The 22,501-nt window shown below is 43.2% G+C and overlaps 1 protein-coding gene across 1 annotated transcript in view; it reads left to right on the top strand.

Moving 5' to 3' along the window:
* The first annotated feature begins 21,240 nt into the window (after nucleotides 1-21,240).
* The window catches only part of EML4 (EMAP like 4), a 94,062-nt gene continuing 92,801 nt past the window's right edge, over nucleotides 21,241-22,501 (top strand). The window contains exon 1 of the mRNA XM_082481708.1: nucleotides 21,241-22,223. Within this exon, the coding sequence (XP_082337834.1) occupies nucleotides 22,157-22,223 (67 nt within the window). The 5' untranslated portion in view covers nucleotides 21,241-22,156. The remainder of the gene's footprint in view (nucleotides 22,224-22,501) is intronic.

Below are 22,501 nucleotides of genomic sequence, written 5' to 3' on the forward strand. Positions count from 1 at the left end.
GAGAAAAATATTAAATACTCTGAACACTTTTGAATAGGTTGTATACTGTCTTTATTTCTGCTTTTCCTTAATCAAAACCAGCAGAATAGCCACCACTGCTCTGTGAAGAAAGTTTTGTAAAAGATTTCTAGTACTTCTACCAAAAGCAAAGAAAAAAGTATTTCCCCTGCAGTTGGAAAGTTTTGACTTTTGTTTTGCTTTTACCCTGCTTTATACCCCTTATGCTTCTACTGAAGTATCGTGCAGATAACCTTTTGGGGCCTTATGCCTTGCTTACCAAGGGTATGAAAACAATATAGTGATTACAAATTAATTTTAGATGCTACTGTATTTTGTATATGATACCCAGGGCAGGTATTCCTGTTTGTGGGACGTCATGCAAAATCGGGAAGAGAACAAAAGTTCCCCTGAGGCATTTCTAACCAAATGAATTGGAAAGAAGTGTAAGTTTTGATGGAAGTCCAGGACAGTTAAACAATCCGAAGGTGTTCCCGGTAAATTGGGATTCAGATTCACTTTGCAACATCTAGAGTTTATGTCTGTGAGCTGCCTAGACTGTGTGAGCCCGCTTTGCCGTTGAGTAAGTTGAGGGAATTCCAATTTAGATTTGAAAACTTATTTCTCTCTGAAACCAAAACCTAAATAGATATTTCCTTTTTCTTTTAGCACTGAGATTTTTAGCAGTGGGGAACTTCTTGTCAAAGTGCTTAGTGCATACCTTGTAATGGAAATTGTGGGAGAATGTGAATAGAACAGAAATAGACGCAGCGTTTATCTGATAGTCCAACAAAAAGTAAATATTGAGATTTGTTTCTCTTCTTGTAATGGACTATTAAAGTACAGCTGACTTGGGAATGGAGGGCTGAAGGGGACAATTTCCCCAAACAGTCATGTAAAAAAGAAAAGTTTGAATCTAGATGGGCCTTTTGCTCACACTCCCTACATGTTCTAACAAATTTAAAGCCTTAATAAAAAGGCTGGAAGAATGAATAAACTGTAGCACGCCCTAGGGAGGCAGCAGAAAAGATCAGAGACCTTTTTTTTTCTACATCCCTGTTAGAGCAGGGAATGTACTTAATGTAAATGTGTAGCTGAGCGGGGGAATAAACCGTACCTAAACTCCAGAACTCTGACCCAGGAAAGATTCACTGAAGCAGTAGTAAATATATGAATGAGGTGCCGTGTGACCCTGCTGAAGTTTATCTTCATGTTGAAGTACAGCTTGCCCTTCATTTTTCCAGCTGGAGTCATGCCTCTTGCGTCGGAGCAGTGGGAGCCCTTCCACTCCTGAGCCGGGCAGTGGGGTCCTGGAGAAATTTTTTCTTCTGTCTCTCAGATAATCTGCGCAGGCTATCAGTACAGAATTTAAATTACTATAATATAGTATGTGGTGCATTAACGAGCCTTCTTTGAGCTGCCTCTTGGGAAATTGGTCAGATTGAACACCTGAAGCCTCAAACCAGGAGCGCTTGGGTCGCCTTTGTTCCTCGCGTATTTGAGATTTCATCTTGAAACAGTTTTTGCCCCTGATCTGCCCCATACAGTTTGACAGGTTCTTCCACCCTCTGGGTTGGGACCAGCTTCTGCCTTTCCACCTTAAAAAAAACCAAACAAACAAACAACCTTTTGTTCTCCTGTGAGGTCTACCCTGCTTTACACCTACAGAATTCTGTTGCTTTCAGCACTTAATTGCTGGGCTAGAGCATCCCAAGCGCCTTAGCTTCTCTCGTAACATAGATGTTTTTCTATCCTGTATCTTCTGAATAGTCTTCTCTGCACCTGTTTCAGTTAAATTGGTTTCGGGGGAAGGCACGTGTTTTTGTTTTGCTTTGGACTAGGCAGCCACAACTATATATATCAAATAGGGGTTTACTGATACTTTATATAATTGATCAGTCCTGGTTTTCTACTAAAGATACCATGTTTTGTCTTTGTGTGTGTGTGTGTGTGTGTGTGTAGAACTACTGCAAAACATCAGTATCAAACAGCTGTTAGAAGAGCTAATAGGATCCTGCGATCTTTCAGTGCTCTGGCAGTTCCCTTCTCCCCTTCATCTCCTGTTAATGGGTCCCAGATCATAGCAGAAGTCGTTATTCATAATTGTCTTTCACGTTGTATGCTTAAATTTCCTTGCATTTGTGTTGCTCCAGCTAGCCCAAAAGCCACTAATTTCTGTGAGATGCTTTAGGAACAGTGAATTCTCCAAACTCCGGTCTCCCAGAAGTCATTAATGCATACCTGCTTTTTTGCATGGTCGCTACATAACTTATTTAAATAGCTCTGATCTCACAAAACCTAAGGAACACAGTACCTTCTCTTTGTCTGAGCATCTTATAATTTTATTGTCTTTCTTTCAGCCAGCGCTTTGTTCATCGTTAAAATGTTATAGATCTGTATCTTAAATATTATTGCACAAGGTATCACATCAATTCTTGCTTTAAGTCTGGATTAAGTTCACTGTATTATCTTTTTTTGAGGAATAAATTACCCAGGTAAAATCAAATTTGCCTTGTCTTCATTTCACTGTTCAATTACATTTCCTTGATTACTTTTGTTCAGATCTTGCATTATCAAGGTCATGCGTATGCGCTTGTAGCACCAAGATTGCTTTTCCGTCTCTCCCAAACTATTTCCTTTTCCCCTCCCTCTTGTAATGATTTTTGGCGTATCTGTCATTGTTGTGTGTGCCAATTATTTCAGTGCTGTGGGATGGAGATTATCCAGATCCCCTTATTTCTTTATTGTAAATGGTCTAATTTTGTTTCCACACTGTATGCGGTAATAACCATTATCCTATCCTCATTTTCAGTGTATCATTTTACTGTCTTTCTGGAAACAGAAGGCAAAGTATTTGCTTCGGTGTTTGCTCTTGCTCATTTTTTCCTAAGCATCCTCTTAAACCTCAGTGTGTAGGTAGCTGCCCTTCTCTCCCTCTTTTGAAGCTGTGCTGCATAGTAACAGTGATGCCCTCATTATCCCCTTGGCATGGTTCAGCTCAGGCAGGCTCCTGCTTGGTTTTACTCTTTTGTTTGTAACTTGTAACCTCTGAAACATGCTTTTCTTTCTTAAGCTTCTTTCTGCTTTGTGGGGAAGAAAGAAAAAAAAAAAAAAAAAAAGGTTTCCCGCTTATTTTTAGCGATACAGGTCAGGTTTTTATTCATCCAGGCACTCTGGAGTCCTCCTCACCAAATTTGTTCTTTACCTTGGAAAACAAACCCAATGAGTGGAAACAGGTTTCAGTTGGAATGCAAATACCCTCTGAAATCAGTCTCCCTCATCAGCCCCATTAACGAATTCCAGTCATTTCTTGAGCTTTGCCCTTCCCAAATTCCAGACTGTTTGACATGTTCTTGGGAAGTGAATCAGAAATGGTCAGAATCGGCTTGTGATTGCTTGAGCTATCGGTCATTTCTCCGACGGCACAAACTGACTCTGAGACAGCGTCCCTGTTGACCTTTGACTGATGGTGACTGGTGACCAAAGGAATCCTTCAGCTATTGTGTCCATGCCATTGCTAACATTCATGGCTTTGTGTTTTTTGGTGTTGTGTTTGTGGTTTTTTTATTTTATTTTATTTAAATAAAATAAGTTGGTTTCCCTGGAGTTCACACTTTTCCTTGACAGTGTATGCAGGGTAATCTCTGGACCGCAGCTCTGTGTTCAGGTGTAAATCTCTGTAGAATCCCAGTTGCTCTCCAAAGTGATAATTGCCGAAAGTCCGTTATGTTTCAACTGTTTTTTATTTCTTAACCATTTCATTGGTATGCAGTGCTTCCTCATTCCTTTATTTTATTTTATTTTTTTTTATCCAGCTTGAATAGCTTGCAGCCTTTGGTGCCCGTGTTGAGGTGGCTGTCAGTGTGTAGAGGACAGATGTTGCCAGTGCAACTACCTCTGGGCGCTGCAGTCTGCCTGACCCTCCTTAGCAGTAAAACATAGCAAGTCGAGCTCTTAAACCCGCTGATGCGGTCAATTGCTCAGTCTTTCTACACTAGTCGTTTTTGACGGATGGATGAATCCAATGATGAAGATTTGTGTGTGTTAGTACTTCTCTTCCTTTGTTTTTCTCCTCCCTCGTTGACTGTCCTACCGGGCAGTTTTAGCCTTTGGGAAAGTATCGGCTACCTCTCAAAGGCCGTGTTTCTCTGCATCTACTTCTTGCATTTCATAATGTGGCAATGGCTCGTCTTTTGCAAGACAGACTAACGCTTTTTCTTTGGAATCTCTTAATTGCCCGCTGTGGCAGTGCACTCCAGGGCTAGCGTTGTCATCTCAATGTGGAAAACGATTCATCGTGCAACAGAAGTGTGTGGCTGAATTATTTTTTTGTGTGTATTTAAAAGAACTTTTCTGCAGGAGACTATTACTTTAGGACCAAAGACCGTGTGGGAGAACTGAAATTGCTGGAAACACGTTTATAGGGGAAATTCTGGCAGATTTTTAACTGCCATACAAGAAATGTGGCTGTCTAAAAACAAGACGTTGTACGATTCTTTTTCCAGACACAACCCCTTTACCTTTAATTGCAATTTTAGGATATGAGAATGTTTAGGAAGGGAAAGACTCATATAAGTGGTCTAACCACACCGATAATTGACTCAGTTTTTTTTCTAATTCCATGTGCCCAGTAATGCATCTGCTTGAAGATTCACATACTGTCTATGCAGTTGTGAGTGGCTCCTCTCTCTAAAACTGGGGCCATAGGTGTTAATCATGCTGTGAAACTGAATGGTTCACTGCTGTTAAGCTTTGAATGCTTAAAATTTACTTGTGTGTCTGGATCTGCTGTATGGTTGGTTGGTTGGGATACCGTTTCTGAACACTCACTTCATTGAGGATTTGCCCAGACCCTCGTCTGTGCTCGATGGGTTATTGTGGCTTTGTTCAGTGTGTGTGTTTGTTTTCTGTTTTCCCTTTTCTCTTGTTTTTTTCCTCCTACTTTTTTTTTTTTTTTATTTTTTTTATTTTGGGGGGAATTCTTTGTTTGCTTTGCTTAGCTTTACTTAAGCTCCAGTAGGGGAAGACATCGTGGTATCTGTTGTTTGTGGGTCTGTAGGTCAGGGTGTGCAGAGGGTGTGGTGAGATTTATTTTGTTTGTTTTATTTTTCTGAGTTAACGGTGAGGAGAGATGGGCAGAGGGAAAGCATTAGCAGGTCTTGATGTCTGGCAGAGTTTGCTTACATTTGAAATAACTAGTTGTGATTTATGTTGTTTAGTTTTCGATGAGGAGGAAGAGGAAGCGGGACACATCCTGCCTAACAACTTCTTGTAACGCTCTATGATTTATCTTTGCACCGTGTGCAGTAATACTGTTCAGATTATTTTCTACATGAAAAACGTTCAGTATTGTCAACTGTTGTGACTTCTGCCTGGTATTGCCTGTGCTGGGGGACAACTCCAGTCTTGATTCTTCTCTGTAGACCTTTGTAGCCAAGGAGCCCCAGGCGCATTGTTGTTGCTGCTCTCTTAACAGGTGAGCATATTTTTAATATTAATGCCATCAGGTACAGGGAAGAATGCCGAGCGATTCAGAAGGGACAGGGTGAGACAAGGTCTCCGTTACTCTTTCTAGAGATCTGTAGAGATGTTAGGGTAATCTTGCCTTGACCAGTGACTCATACCAGAAGAAGGGTCTCAAAACTTTTGAACTTAGAAATGACTCATTTATAAATATCATTTTGTCTTCTCACTTAACACAGTGCTTCCTTCCTCTCCTTCATGGTCACGGAACAGATGCGACACCTGTTAAAAATCAGTTGCGTTTTGCAGTAAGCGCTCTCTACCTTGGTGCTAGGTTTGTCCTTTATGCCCCCTGGGTGAGCCGCTCTGAGGGGCAGGCAGGTACCCCATTTTGTAGGTCACAGATGCATGCATACATACATATACGTGGACAGTGGGGTGGATTGAGAACTGGCTGACAGATAGAGCTTAGAGGGTTGTGGTTAGTGGTGCAGAGTCTAGTTGGAGGTCAGTAACAAGTGGTGTCCCTCAAGGGTCAGTACTGGGTCCAGTCCTGTTCAATATATTCATCAATGACCTGGATGAAGGGAAGGAGTGTACCATCAGCAAGTTTGCTGATGACACTAAACTGGGAGGAGTGGCTGACACGCCAGAAGGCTGTGCTGCTTTACAGCGTGACATGGACAGGCTGGAGAGTTGGGCAGGGAGGAACCTAATGAAATTCAACAAGGGTAAATGTAGGGTACTGCATCTGGGGAGGAATAACCCCACGCATCAGTACAGGTTGGGGGCTGACCTCCTGGAGAGCAGCTCTGTGGAAAGGGACCTGGGAGTCCTGGTGGACAACAGGATGACCAGGAGCCAGCAATGTGCCCTGGTGGCCAAGAAGGTGAATGGCATCCTGGGGTGCATCAAAAAGAGTGTGGCCGGCAGGTCGAGGGAGGTCATCCTCCCCCTCTACTCTGCCCTGGTGAGGCCACATCTGGAGTACTGCATCCAGTTCTGGGCTCCCCAGTTCAAGAAAGACAGGGATCTGCTGGAGAGGGTCCAGCAAAGGGCTACGAAGATGATTAGGGGATTAGAACATCTTTCATATGAGGAAAGACTGAGGAACTTGGGTCTCTTTAGTCTAGAGAAAAGAAGACTGAGGGGGGATCTTATTAATGCTTTCAAATACTTAAAGGGAGGGTGCCAGGGGGATGGGAGGAGTCTTTTTTCAGTGGTGCCCATTGATAGGACGAGGGGTAATGGGCACAAGCTTGAACATAGGAAGTTCCATCTTAACATGAGGAGGAACTTCTTCACTTTGAGGGTAGTGGAGCACTGGAACAGGCTGCCCAGAGAGGTGGTGGAGTCTCCCACTCTGGAGACGTTCAAAACCCGCCTGGACGCTGTCCTGTGCAACCTGTTGTAGGTGACCCTGCTCTGTCAGGGGGGTTGGACTAGATAATCTCCAGAGGTCCCTTCCAACCCTGACCATTCTGTGATTCTGTGACATATGCAAATTGTACTTGCAAGCTGTTTCAACATAAATTTGGGATTATGTTGCTTCAGAGCTGTGGTGGTTAAAGGTCCTACTGACCTGGCGCAGCACGTTGGAGTCAGTCATCGTCCCCGCAGCCGGTTTGCCCCGTGAGAGCTGCCCTCCGCCGCTGCCATGCGAGGTTGGGGCTGCAGCCCAGTGTCCCCCGAGGAGCGGGCGCGTAACCGCCCCGGCACCAACGAGCCGCTCCTCCGTGGGCACCTACTGCGTGTCTGTGACTGCAGCAGGAGAATAAGATACATCGGGGCGATAACTTCTTAAAGAAGTCTGCGAAATCTTGAAGGCAACTTTTTTGGTCCGCTGTGCAGGCGGGATCTTGTTTGCTCCTGTCACTAAGGAACCTGCTTAACCCTCTGAGTGGGTTATTTTTAAGATGACTTCATGTTGAGACCCAGGGACTATTGTAACCAAGTTCCACTTTGTCAAGAAAGGGAGCCTTTAGTCTTTATTTGGGGACATGCAAACATTACTGAGTTTTGAAACAAGCATTTGAAATAAATCTACTCAATGTTTGCTAATCCCGGTGTCGGTTTCATTGTTATCGTGGCCCTTTTAGGGAGTGGAATGAAGTATAAATTTTAAATGTCTTTTCTCTGTCTGCCCTTTTGATGCTCAGAGGGGGGCGGAATTGTGTATGTTGTGAGAAATCCTGGACTAAGGGTACGTGTTTCTAAGCAGAAATACTAAGACAAATTTACTAGACTGAGAAGTAAAAAAAGCCCTTTCATAATACATCTAAACACCTCTTTTAGCGTAATGGGAGTCTCAAAACAGTTCCTATCATCAACAATTCATGCTTTAAATAGGCAAGAAAAGCAAAACCAGGTAAAAGGGAATACAGGTATTTTGTTGGCAATGAGGGGAGAACAGAGGGCCAGTGTCCCCTGTACAGTATTTCCGGCTTGGTGCTTACTGTCAAATATACCCATTTTACACCTTCTCTCTTCCCAAAGCGGTGGGGTTACCACCTTTGTGCATGCTGACAAAGAGGAGCAAAGAGTTTTAGTGTCATTATTTAAAGGCAATCCCTGGAGGAATTTGGAAACGGAGACAGACCCATCCTGCGAGCGCTGCTGGGAGTTTGCGCGGTCATCTCCTTCCGTGGTGCTCCCAGGAGATCGTCATTGCTTTGGAGAGGCTGTAGGGCTGGTGTGTGTCACATCTGTCACAGAGCTGGAAGCAGATCTCGTCTTGTATTCGCTTGTATTCAGACTGCAGCCAAGGGTTCAGCTTAGGAAGGGCCTTGTTCAGTGCAAGGTTTGGGAAACAAAATAGTGGCTGAAGTGGAGAAATCCATCCTTATCACTAGGAGGGTATAGGAGGGATTGCGGGGTGATCTGCGTTCGTGTGGCTTGTGCTTGGGTTTTTACGTTGTGTATCTGGAATACTGTTGTGTACCTCTGGATTGTTGGGCACGCCTAATAAATCACCGCTTTGCTAGATTTTACAGTGGATTGGAAATGTGACTGTTCCCTGAACATGGAAAACTCATGAGTTTGTTTTCATTGATATGCTTTACTGCTTTGTTTTCGTGATTTGCAAAAGAATTATAAAATTGTATTGGGCGCAAAATTTTGGTGTACGTCTGGAAGAATGAACAGAGGCAAAAAATATACAGTCCTAAACCGAAACTCGAGGAATTTTGCACTGATAATTTGGATGTGTGCATTTGACATTAATGCGCAGCCCCTCCTAACTGCTGGGAATAATCCAGCAGTGTCAGCAATGCCCGGAGAAGGGTATGTGGTTGTTTTTCAGGAACCTGAAATTGTGTTAATCTGTGAGAAGGTGAGAAAGGCAAACTCATAGTTCTTCCTTATCAGTTATTGTGTTTTGAAATTGCTTTGGAAATGTTCCTGCCCATATATACGGCTACGGGTTATTTTGCAGAATGGCATGCACTTTGGTCCTTTCTGATGCAGCCAGTTGCAATTCAGATAGGTTAAATAGAAAAGAGTTTTAAAGGCTCTCTGCTTAATCCTCCAGTGCAATTAAATCCTGGCTTTGTTTGTAGAAGATACGATCAGCGTGCATTGGAACAATTTACATGACCCATAAAAATCAGAGGCTTCGGTTGTTTTTGTTGTGACCATTCAAGTGAGCCAAACTGCAGTGAGTTTTACCAGGAGCTGCGTGTTCACGGACTGAACTCCTGGTTCAATCCTTCTGGTACAGGAGGCCTTCTATAGCTCCTCCTGATTTGGGGTTTTTCACATCATCAGCTCTATTGCTTAATGGGTGTGATTTTATTGTGACCGTTTGAAAAGTTTGGGTTTCGTTAAAGCCACTCCTAATGAAGCTATGAGGTACGAGGAAGAGGATTTCTCTGTGTGTTTAATAAAACTGGCAAGTTAGCAGCCCTCAAAGTTGCAAAAGGAAAAAAGCATGAAAACAGACATCTCTGGGGTGCAGTGTTAAGGGAGAGAAAAAAAAAAAAAAGTAAAATCCTGAATTAACAAACGCAAGGCAACCAGAAAGCATTGCCCCCCTCCCAGTAATTCAGCGTTCTGAGGTTGGTCTTGTATTTCAGATCCGCTTCATAAATTACAAAAACATGGATGTGGCAGATACCTGTCGTGTAACATGTGGTTTAAAAAAAATTAATTTAAACTGACACTGTTTATAGCTGTTCTGTTCAAGCTGCTGTCTCACTGTACGGATCCTGCTACCTAGTGGCTGTGCCCAGCAGACAGCCTCACTCGGCTATCGGGGGCTCCACTCTGCTCCAGCTACCGAAGATACTGAAAAACATTTTTGCGATTGTAGAAGAAACTTTTTTACCCTCAACAGGAGGCTGATATTCCTCCCCGTTGTCTGGAAACAGTGGATCATTTCAAAAGCAAATCCAGAGTACATCAGTGGTTTATGTCAGCTGTGTTCAGTTCAGGCGAGATTGAAACAGCGATGGCTCCTGCGCCTCTTTCATGTTCTGTGAAGCCAGCAGAATGCTTTGAGTAGGACTGTGCACCGTCTTGCTTATGCTGCTTAGGTTAGATTGTAAAGAAACCCAAAGCAATGGAACGTTTGAAAAAAAAAAAAAAAATATTGAAAAATGGAATGCCTCGCTTGGGGAGTTAGTTTATATTATTCCATAACATGAGGGGTGGTATCTATAACAGTACTAGGGCAGCAACCTATAGGGGGAAAAAGATGACTTTCTATTCTTAACTATGAAGCTATTTATTTTTCAGACTTCAGTTATACCATCTTACTGTTCTATTTAAGATAGAAGTGAAATATAAATGACAAATCAGTGACATTTTCTCTCTGAGGAAAATGTCTCTGGTCATAACTGGTGTTTCAGATTTTTGTAATAAATTAACTGATGTGGAGCAATTTTCAGCTTTACAGTCTTCTAGGAGGCAAAACTGTCCTTAACGTATTACTATATAACGCAAAATAACTTTAGTACATAGTCTTGCTTACCTAGCATTTTAATACACAGTAGTGGAATTCATCTGGTGAAGAAGCAAGTCAGTAAAATCTGTGATGGTCCTTTTTCGTGGGGTACTCTAAAGCAGTTTTTTCTATGGGATTCTATTAAGTCAGCATATTTTTTTGTTTTGTCATCTTTATGAATTTATTAAAAAAAAATCTAGCAAAAGAAGTATGAGAAATCAAAGTGCTTGAATATTTTGCAAAAGCAATTTTTTTTTTTCACTGTTGGAGTAATAATAGCCATTCTTTTTATAAAAGTATCTCTGATACTCAATCGTTGGGAACGTGATTAGAAGGAACATAACAGGAATGACAGTATCATATAACATTTACCATAGCCCAAGTTGTCCGAATGTTATTTAGGTATAGTTTTATTAAAATGTTGTTTTTCAAAAGACTTTTGCATCTGTGAGGATGCCTTCTTTTAACAACTTGTTGGAATTGCCATGTTATGTTAAATTCTATCAGAGCGAAGGGTGTAACAGCCTTGAGGTGAGTCCCTCTTCCCTTTTCAGTCAGCTGGAGTTTCACACTGCTTTTTTTGGCCTGTCCAGTACCTCTCTTAGGAGATGGTTTGTGTTGAGAGCTGCGTCTCCCTTCCACCCAGAGCCGCGGGCAGTGCCGGGCAAACTCCTTCCTGCAAAATTGTGCAGCAGGATCTAAAAATCTCTTGCCAAATCAAATCTTCCAACAGCGAATCTAGTTTAAACCACTAATTTGCTAATGATCTAAACTGAACTCCTGACGCAAGAGGTTCATGCCAAGTATGGGTTATTTCCACTCTAATCCTTTCACTGAAGAGTGATACCTTGAAAGCAGTTATCTGCAAGCATTTTCTGGCAAGTTTTCAGGGATGGCTGGATTCAGTCCCACAGCCGGTGCCTGGCTCCGTCCTGTCTGTAGCAGAGCGGACCCGTGCTGAAAAGCCACCGCGCTCTTCCCACCTGCGTCAAGGTGCTCCACACCATGTATACATGTGTGTGATACAGACAGCCCAAGGTGTTGCTTTGGGTTTGAAAATTAGTAACGTGTTTCACTAGAGTGGAAGACTTTGCTAATTAACATTTAAAAATTATTGCCATTACAGATTTGGGCAGCTTTTCTTTTTAAAGAAAATAAACGTTCCAAGTTTTCTGTAGACCAAATGCTCATCACACGTTGACGTCGACACCTGATGCCCGCGCTTAGTGGTCTCAGATGCAGTCTACCTCTGGACCATTTTGTGTGGCTCTTGCGGTGGATGATTAGGATCAGATTGCAAATTCAGTTTACTGTTTTGCTAGTTTGTTCATTCCAACGTATATCCTGCCTAAGGATAGCAATTGATTTTTAAATGAGAAAAGGAAGGAGACAATGCAAATAAGCTGTGTTCTCTCACGTCGGTTTTAATGCCATAGACGTGATTTCATCAGTGGAGACAGAAAACAGCAAGATGCTTCCTCCAAATTGTTGTTTAATTTAATCCTCTTCTCTCTACTTCTCCCCGTCTCCCTCCAGTGCACATATCCTCCGTGGGTTTTGAGGATGCTGCAAGAACAAACCGGTTTCCTCTGATTGCAGGTATACTTTAAAACCTGTAATTTGCTTTAATGGAAGGTAACGCTGACCACTTCATAGCTGAAGCAGATAAAATCGGTTGCCTGATTACCCATCAAATGAGTTAATCATTAAATCAAAACCTCTTCCTTTTGGTGAAACAAAACGAGTCATTTGAATTCTGTCAAGAGACTAGCAAAGAAAAATACTGAGGTATAAATCCTCTGTTAAGAAAATCTTGAAAGGTAGTACAGTGATTTGCAATCCACATTTGCTCTCTCTTGACCTTGTTTTGAAGGGGCCGAGGGGGGAGCTGCCTCCTTGTGAGCCACCTTGCAGGGTGATAGGCGCTTTTCAACAAGGAGGTGTACAGTGACAGGGGGAAAAAAAACCCAACCCACAAAGCAGTTATTTCGAGGATTATTTTTGCGGTACTAATGTCTTTATGTTAAAAAGGTAAATATCCCAGCTATTCAAGCGTAGGAAAGCTGCACAAGTGACTTGCAACAATTCATTAATTCCTGATTGCTGTAGTATAATTTTACACTTTATTTTCCTATGGGATGGCAGAATATTGAGCAATTTGACAGAAGAGTGAAAACCTGTATTTTTGATTGGATGATGCCTCTAAGGTTGCTTCAAATCTTTAACCTACAAACTGAATGAATTCTCAAATGATGCCTAAAGAAACACACAACATTTAGTAAAAAACTCAGAAAAAGGGACTGGAATTTTCTTTTCCTTGGTATTTTAGCTTGTCTTCTCATTGCTACTTAATATCATTCCTTTAATTCTAGTGTCCTATAGTATAATTTGGTAGTCTATGCTTTCCGGTAGAAGGATTTTCATTTATGTTGGAAATAGAAAAAGCATATTTATGCTGTAAATACAACCAAGGGAGAAATAGAGTAAAATGTCCAGCATTACAGGTTTGTTACTTTCAAGCAGATGTTGCTGCAGGCTCTGTTATGTTAGTAAGTCTCTAGCACTTGGCTGAAGGAAATAGCTGACTCTTCCTGTTTATAGAGATAGCAGGCAAAACATTTCTACTAAGTAAAACTTAGGCTGCAAACCTAGTTTTGTCTCTTGATCAGTGTCCTGTAAGCTCCTGTGTTGATTACATACTTATTGATAAATAAATCACTGTTATGGTTTGTGTTCTGAAGCTTTGTTTTGACAAAAACTTTCTAAAAGCCAATTAAATTCTTTTGGCTTGGGGATAGAAAAAGGAAGAATGTGGGAGTTTTGGGGCTTGTATACTGGTCTGAGTATTTCAATGGTCAGATGTGACCTATAGTGTACATGATTTAAAAAAAAAAATATTGTTTTTGCTAACTAATTTAGAGCACTTTACTAAGACATTTTTATGTCTCAAGACTGTCTTGAGATAAAGTTTCACTCTAAAAATTTGGAATACAAAAGAAAAACACAGACTGTAAATATAATGATGTTTTATTATGTCCATAATTTAAAAGCTGTGATCACAATTCTGTGATCCTCCATTTGGCTTTGTGGAGTGCTTTAAACATCATACAAGCTGGTATAAGTGTTTACCATCTGTATCATAGGGAATACATAATTTAAATTGAAGTTGTATGTTCAGGTTGTCTGTAGGTTAGAACTCTGTGTTAAAAAAGAAACACACAAAAAAATAAAATCCCCAAAACTTGGATTAAAAAAAGCTCTGTGTAAAGGTATTTGTCAAGTCTATCTAAAAATCCTGTGGTGGAATCGTGCTCATATCAGTCCTGATCATGTAAGCTTGCATGTAAGCAGTTAATTACATGAAGCCTACTGATACCCTCTTGTATTAATAAAAATACAAATGCTTCCATAGTCTGTATTTCAAAAAAAAGGTGGGGTGAAAATAGTTTTTATTCTTTCAGTTTAGTTCCTATGCGAATATACATATATATATATGTATTATTCCTTATCCTAAGCCTTCAGGAGCTTAGAGTAGTCAGTACTCTTGTCTCTTCTGCTAGTGAAAAAGTTGCTTTTAATTGTAGTCCCATCACCCCTGGCATTTTCATCCTTCTCAATGAACAGATGGGTAAACTCTTCATTTGTGGTTTAATTAAATTCCTGTTAAAGTCATGACTTCAGTATGTTTTGGGTTGTTCTCTTGTTTGCCAGCTCTTATTACTTGAAGATAACAAGGTAGATCTGGAGCACCGAAGCTTCTTGTGGTGAAGTTAAGGACGTAGGGAGCTTGATCACATACTGCCATAACCATCCCCACCTCCCAGGGCCCATGGTCTTGCAGTGTATGAAAATGCCTCTGACGTAACATGATACCATCACATTCCTGCCGCTTCTGACCTTTAGTAGGTCTCTGAAGCTTTGGTAAGCTGGATTCTTGGAAAATACGACTGCATTTCTTAAAGCCACCAAGGACCTTCTCCATTTTTCTTGTGTGGTTTTTCCCCCATAGTGTGGTGTGTCCTTGTCAACACCACGGCTGTTGAATCTGTCAACTCAGTTAGACCTCTACCGCCGCACACCAAAGTTTCCCTTCTCTTTCTCCCTCTCTCTAATTAGCCTTTTTGTTCTTTGCTTTGACCTTTAGCTGTCATAACAGGATTGATGATCCAGAGGAAGGAATTCTTTTTCCTGACCTACAGGACGTTTTTTTTCTGGCTCAATATTGACATACATTTCTGTAGTCAAAAGTTGACCGCGGTCTTGACCTGTGAAAGAGTTACCCATTAAAACGGTGGGTTACTTGTTGTCTCTTACTGTCCTTGGGTTTTTCTCCAGAGGGGCTGGCAAAGGTATCAGTTGTGGCAGTTTTTTGTAACATTACTATTCTGACAGAAAGAATAAATTGGAAATCAATATCTAATTTTGTGTCAATAATGTTATTTGGACTTTTGAGTAAGCGTGACTTCTAGTCTAGCAGATTTCATTTGTTGACTTAGTTGAAAGGTCTCTTTTGACCTCTGTCTGTGAAACAAGCTGGTTTCTTCTAATGACAATTTTTTATCAAACAATTCATGGAAATTGTGTGGCTTGTTCTTCCCATTTTATATTCACCAAGTTTTAAAGTGAAGCTGAAATACAATACTGAGAACACTACTGAAAAACAAGAGAAGTAAACAGGAGTTTCCATATTTGTCTTTTTTAAAAAAAAAAACAAAACAAAACAAACAAAAATAACCTCCAAAAACACCTAACACCCAACACAAAGACTTACATCTTTTATGTCCTTCCAACAGCATAGGCCATAAACCCTGCCTGGGGATTTCACAATAGTTTGATCCTATATTTGTAAATAAACCATGTTTATTATTGTGACCCATTTTACTGAGAGTATGAAATCTGCTGTCAACTAAATTTAAAGGAGTGACACGGATATAAAACTGTTTCTACGGATTCCCTTTAAACCATTTTGTTTAGTAGTCTGTGCCATCAGAAGGGTAATTAATTTATGGACTGTACAGCTGTTATATATAATATGTCAAAACTGTGTGGCTGTAAATGATCTTTTGATAAGGTCAAACTCTGAAGTGTTGTAATAGTTTAAGGTCTGAGACCTACATCGTATTTGCGTGTCCCAGATAACATTTAAATCGGAGATACTGTGTTTATGCTGCGTGGTCACAAGTGCAGAGGATCACCCCACTTCTCAGGTGGAAGGTTTGGGTTCTGCGGGCGTATGCAGAAGTCCGGCCATGTAGATTAAGCCAGACTAGTATCTGTGGGATTTCTTCCTCATTTACGTGCCGTACCAAGACGCGGGCTTATGTCTGAGCCAGCCCCTGGGATGCATTTCCCATCCCTGTCTGCTGCCCGCGGAGTCGCTTTCTGTGCACAGCAGGGACTGCGTCATCCCAGTGCATTGCTGGGCTGCTCACCCGCTGTGCGAGCCCTCAGTGCAGCTGCTGGACGTCATCAATAAGAGTGAGTTTTGTGTGAAGGATTGCCCTTTTCGTTGGTTGTCTTTTCATAAAAAAAGGCTTTTCTACTCCCTCAGCATCTCAACGTATAACAGTAAACGATAGACACCCTATATAATAGTATAGGGTATAATAGTAAACCAGAAACACCCTGATCGCCCTCGTGAATAGTGGAGTCTCTCAAATTCTGTTGGTTTTTTACACTAAGTTTATTTTTTATTACTTTTAAAAGTAGTAAAAATAGTGAACGTTGCAGCAATATGTTAGTGGAAACAGGCAATATTTGGAGATGTTTTGATATGCAAGAATGACAATTGTTTTTGAAAGAATACACAACTCCTAAGCAGTGTAGTATTTCTAGAAGTAGATGCTTTATTTTGGAAGTGCTTTGTTAGAACGCACTTCGCAGTTGGTCTCTCCCCTGCTGTTTCCCCACTTCTGCATGGCAGAAGCGATGTTTTTTCTTTCTGTTGGCATGAGCTAGATGATTAGACACCAGTTACTTAACTACCGCTAGTCCATAACCATAGCTTTGATATAACTAAGTCTACCAGGTAGTTGGCTTTATTAAGAATCAAACTTTTGCTGATTGCTTTCAGAAAATAGAAATGCTTCATATTTAACAACCTTGTATGATTACCTGTAGCTTTAAAAATTTCATTGATGCAAAACTTCTGTGTTTGAAGCTGCATAAGTTCTTGACTAGAGGCGAAACTGTGATTTTTCTCCACAAAAGTACAGACTGCACCCAGCAAGGATGCTGCTGTTCAGACTCTGCCTTTTCTCAGGGGTGGGGTTGCACATTTTCATGGGCTGCCATGTAGGATAAGCGGTCTGGACTGTGGTCTGGAACATATGCCCAAAATAAAATCTGCAGGAGAAACCTTTTTGTGGCTGTGTTTTAATTTAATACATTTTCATCTCGTTTGCTGGCTGTTTCTCTATCGCACTTGATGGGTAGGCAGGAAAGCAGCTGCAAGCAGTCTGCTGTGCAAGCGCTCCGGGCAGGCAGCGGAAGGCATGCTACAGCTGTGGTTTGATGTTCTGCTCAGTGAAACACCAGCCTTGAACATTGCCACCCCTCCTACCCTCCGCACCAGACTGCTGCCACCTCCGTCGCGTTGGTGCAGCTGCCTCTGCAAACTAGAGTAAGCAGCTGATGCAGCAGAAAACCCACCTGACAAAAAAAAAAAAAAAAAAAAAAAAAAAGACATTCAGGTGGTTATTCTTAAAAGAGGCGTGTGCATTTGGAGGACTTTGTATTGCTTGTGGGTTTTCTTTTTTGAGTTAAGCAATGTGGTTTGGGGGGAGAGGGGGGGAGAATAATTCCCCATTCAAGATCCCTTTCGTGGAATGGTTGACCGCACGGACACGGGACACGGGTATGGGTTAGTTGTGGAGGACAACCTCAGGACAGCTTTCAAGATCTGATGATGTATGCCTGTTGTTTCTCATGTTTTTTGCATGCTAGCTCTGTCTGAGAAAAATGAGCGTAGGACGAAGGAGCTCAGTTTAGAGTCCGAGAGGGGCGATAAGGGAATGGCCTCTGGCACTGCTGTGTCCTCTCTGCCACGTCCTGCCCTGGCACTGCTCGCTTGAGGACTTCACTCTCTTCTGTATCAGTTCTTGTTTCACTCAGTTTGCTGTCGATGAAATGTGATTTACGAGTGTAGCTGTTTCACAACCCCCTTAAGTCATCCGCGGGCAGAGCTGCTGTTGATGGGCACGGCTCCCGCCACGCTTTCCAGAGGGTGCTGCCACCTCCCTGCTGCTGCAACATGGTTCGTTGTGTCGTACACCTGGCCCTGGTGAGTTTTCCTGGTACGGTATTGATGGGTTAGTTTTCCTGCCGTTCAGTCTCCCGGTCTGCTTCACTCTGCAGCCCCGCGAGCGGTTGTGCCCGTGGCAGGCAGCAGAATGAGGATGGGAAGGATGCAGGAGAAGGGCAAGGATGCTTATTTTAGCAGCAGCGCTGCCGTACGCCAACTGTAAGTGACCTTAATCGTAGCCAAAGGTCCTGCCTTCCGTCACTCTTGGTATTAATGCTTCAGAGAATGGGACTTTGATGGGTTTTATTACAGTGCCAGCACCTGGAGTGAAGAGGAGGAGTGAGCAGAGGCTGCTGCATCCCGCGGGCGTTAATGAGAGGGCTGGATCCTGCGAGGCTGTCCTTGTCCTTCAGTGTACTAACCTCTGTACACCTCGCAAGTCCTGCTGGAAACAGGCCTGATGCAATGAGCGCCCTTAACTGCACTGTGTATTTTAAAACCGTGCTTAATTATTTTCGTCTCATTTGATGAGATGGTTTTGCTCTGTCGCGCTAGTTAGGTGATTGCTGATAAAACGCAGTTTTAAAAACAATCTGTTGATTTCAGAAAGGATTCCCTCTTCCCCTATGGAAAAAGGAATAAAAGGCCTCAAGTCTTTAGGAACTGGGCAGTTATTAAAGAAATCATTGTTATTCTCTCTTTTCCACGGGGTAAAGGTAATCCTGGAACAGAGATGCATGCAGCTGCTGAAAGGTGATACTGTTTGGCCATGAGGTTAATTGCCAACTGAAACATTGCTGCAGTTTCTTTTCAGAAAGAAGAAAGCAAAATAATTGAAGGATTGTTTGCCAGTGGAAACATGATTAGTTTTATACATATGAAGAAACAGAATTAACTAGTGCTGCCCTCTTGCAGCTCAACAGCAAGAGAGTCATTACACTAGTCTCAGTACAGTTATCACTTTATATTGGTTAGATACAGTTATAGCGACAGGTTTTCTGAAGGAAAGGTAGGAAGGGAGAGTTTCCAGTAATCCTTTGAAAGGAAGATCAGATGATTGCTTCATGCAGCAGCTCTTGGATCTACAATCTCCTAAATTTGAAGGAGATGGAAGAGACCCTTGTTCTGTGAGAAGAGGCTTCGAATTCCATGCAACTGCAGGTATTTTCTTAGTAGTAGGATCACTTGCCAGGGAAATTCAATAAATAATCATCCTCTTTGAATTTTAATTACTAAAGCTGTCCCGGGGAGAAGGTGTCTGTTCTGCAGTCTGTCCAGCTGAGGGTGTGGTGGCTTTGGCGGGGACACCCCTAGTTCCCTGGGTCACCGGAAGGCAATGGCTGGGCTGCAGGGCAGGGTGCTGCTTCTTCCTCTTCACACGGAAGTGATGACTCCAAAGAGTTCATGCCTTCCTATGGCTCTTTTCAAAAGCTGGAGGAACTGTTTGCTCCCACCTCTGAAGAAAAGGTGGGTTGGAGTGCTTTTTGGTGCGTGAAAACCTGGAATGTGCCTAAAATTGCTCCTTTTGTAGGTTCATAATCTGACTGCGGTCTTTGAGAAATCAATCCTCTGTTCTTACCAGGTGTGTAATGTTCCTAAGTATCTGTGCGTTGGGGACAGACAAACAAAAAACCAGTCTGTGCTTGTGCAATGTGCAGGGCTCCACTCCTGATCTTGAACTGTGTTAGACTGAAGGGGTTGGTTTTTTCATGGTGTAACACTGTACTTTGCACTACTAATATTCTGAGATGTTTTTATCTAGGCAAAGGTTGCTTGCTGATGTCGTATGTGGGTTTTTTTTTTTTGGTCTGTGCCATGTTTTAAATACTTGTTTCGTCATTTGTGCTTACTTAAAATACTTAAGAGGAGTACTTCCTCATGCCCCAGCATTCATGTTAAATAACAGCAGGGAAGAGGAGCCTGAGATGGTGTTTAAGCCTGAAAAGGTTAGAGGTAGACATCTGTTGAAGATAGTGAGATTGCTTATGGGCTAGAGCTAGAAGAGTGAAAAATCCTAATGAGGAGTTAAGGCTTTCATGAGAGATTTAAGGGCAAATCAAGGAATTTTAATCCAAGTCCTCAGCCCAGCAGGGAGCTGGTGATGGGTGAATTGAGACTGCTTCTGCCATTTTCAGGGTGAGCTGTATCCCGTGGGGCATTCTGAAGGTGCTCTAACATTTGCTTTGGTTCCTTCTGCCTCACCCTACATGCTCTTGATTCGGCAGGCGTTAAGCTCTGTTTAAAATACTGCCCCAATGTGATTTTTTTTTTTCTTCTATGTTGAGGTAATCCATTCTTTTTAGAGCTAAAAATCAGAGTCATAGATATCTGGAAATATCAGTAATTCACATCCTTTTAGTACAGTAGGAGATCCTAGCTTTTTTTATACAAAGTATTTTACTTACTTTAAAAATGAGACTCTAAAAAATGTTGTTAGTTTCAACTACATCAGATGCTTCCTGCCAGTTGTATGTAATCTGTCGTCATTTGGAGCACTAATGGCTACTTAAAATGGCAAATCAAGCCTCTTTCTGCTCTCTGTTCTGATCTTTACCAGCACAAAGAATGTCTGTTTGGCCTCATGGAGGATTTTTGCCTGTAATTTCTTTCCAGGCTTCATAATTGTATTAGAAAGGATGCTGAGTTTGAAGGGATACCAAAACGTGTGTCTGTGCACGTTAAATAATTCTGTGTGTCCAATCCACCCAAGATAAGACTCAGTTTAATCTGATGAAGTGAAGATTGTTTAATCTGATGACGTGATGCAATATAGTGGTTAGGACGAGTTGGAAGCATGAACTATTGGTCAATCCCGGTGCCGTGGCTGTGTGTTGAAGCTCCTTGACTTTAGTTCAGGCTGTTTCCTTAGCTGTGTGCCCTTGCCTTCTACCCTTTATCACCTTCCACCATTCAGTTTCTTAGTCCCTTCCTTTTATTAATCACGGTAGTTGTCTGGTTGGCTTCATGCTGCAGAGCTGTGTTTGGCTCACTGCCTTTCTCTTTGTTTAAACCACTGCAGAGGTTGATTCCTCTATATCAGGAGCTGCTGGAAAATGAAGATACGGACGAAATTATGTAGATTGATAATTCTGGGGAAAGCATAAAAAACCCATTGTGTGCTATCTTAACTATATGTGTTATGAACCTTCTTACCAACCATTTGTGAGGGTGGAAAAAAGTGCTGCCCCTCCTTGTTTTTTGAATGGAAACGTCCCCATGTATTTTTTTTTTTTTTTTTTTTTTTTTTTTACTATCCCAATGTTGTCTGGAAACCAAAACTTTAATCCGGGGTTATTTAATATGCTTGCAAAGCTTGAAAATAATAAACTATTTGAAGTATGATAGAGAGAAGAGGCAGAATATATGCAGTACGTATTCACAAATAGTTTTGTTTTGACATTTATCTTGCGGCGGTCCTTCTGCCAACTGGCTGCAGGCACGGCTACCAAAAGAATGAACACATGTTGCATTCATTAGTTCTCATCTGGCCGGGCTTCATCTTGCGAGGCAGACGAAATCATGATCCCGCTAAATAGATTGTAATGCGTTTGTAATACGAGTTCCCTTCTGCTGAGCGGAGCGAGGGCTTTGCGGAGCCGCCGGCTTTTAAGCCACGGCGTTTTCCTGCGTTTTAACAGAACGGCTCGGAGTATACTGCCGGTGATGTCAGTGCTTTCTCGCCTCGAAGAGATGTCATATGAAAAATATTCCAATATAACGCTTGAACAAACAGCCACCCACCACCACCACTCCCCCCCCCCCCGTGTGAACTTCTCCTGTCGCGACGCTGTGCTCTGATTGGCATTAGGTGTGCGGTGCCCCCGACACAGAGACGGGAGCGTGCTCCGGGACAATATCGGGTTATCTGCATGGACCGAGTATATAAAAAAAAAAAAAAAAAAAAAAAAAAAAAATCCTTTTCGTTAGGCGTTTGTGGCGTTTCCCCGTGCTCAGACCCAGGGCGCAAATTGATTACTGTCGGCTTTTTCATCGTGACTGTCGCAGTTTTATCACGGGCCGGCAGTACCGTGCGCTGCGGCCCGATGGCGGTGGGGGGGTACGGGGGAGGGCCGCATCCCCCTTCCCCCGTGATTTCAGGCGCGAAGGGCGCAAGCCCCTGTCTTGTCCGCAAACCGCAGCCGGTTCCCCGGCGTGGCGGGGGACGCACGACCGCTTCCCTCGGGACAAGGCACCGAAGCCGCCACGCCGCGGCGTACGGGGGGCGGCCGCCTTCCCGCGCCCCGCCAGCGCCGGGCGGAGGGCTGAGGAGGGTTGGCCCCTCCCTGCGGCAACCGCCGGGCTCCGTCCCCGGCCCACCCCCTCCCGCCGGGGCGGCGGGGAGCGGCAGCGAGGACCAGCCGCCTCCGGCAGCGCTGTGCGGCGCGGGAGGAGGGTCTCCTCAGAGCCCGTCTCCTCAGAGCCCGCCGCCTCGTGCCGGCCGGGCCGGGGCGCGGGGGCTGGCTCTGAGCCGCGGAGGAAGGTGGCGGGGCGGCTTGGCGTCGGCGTGAGGAATGGAAGACAGCTTGCCCTGCCTGGCGGCAGCCTGCGACCCTTCGGCGCTCGTCAATTTCTGCACGGGTAAAGTACCGCCGCCTGCCCCGCCGGGGAGGGGAGGGGAGGGCCGGGCATCCACCGGGCACCCACCGCCCCGCTCCTCCGGCCCGCCGCGCCGCGCCGCGCCTCCTGTGAGGGCTCTCTGAAAATGCCCATCAGCTCTTCTCGGTCAGCAGTGCTCGTCCCTGGAGGGGCGGGGGGCGAAGGCGAAGGGAAATCTGTAAAGTAAACCCCGTGGTAAATATTTACCCGTGCGATTAAGTTTAACTCTGCGCCCTCAATTCGCAGCCGGCGAGGTGTGC

Source organism: Vanellus vanellus, assembly GCF_965231255.1.
Source record: "Vanellus vanellus genome assembly, chromosome: 3".
NCBI lineage: Eukaryota > Metazoa > Chordata > Aves > Charadriiformes > Charadriidae > Vanellus > Vanellus vanellus.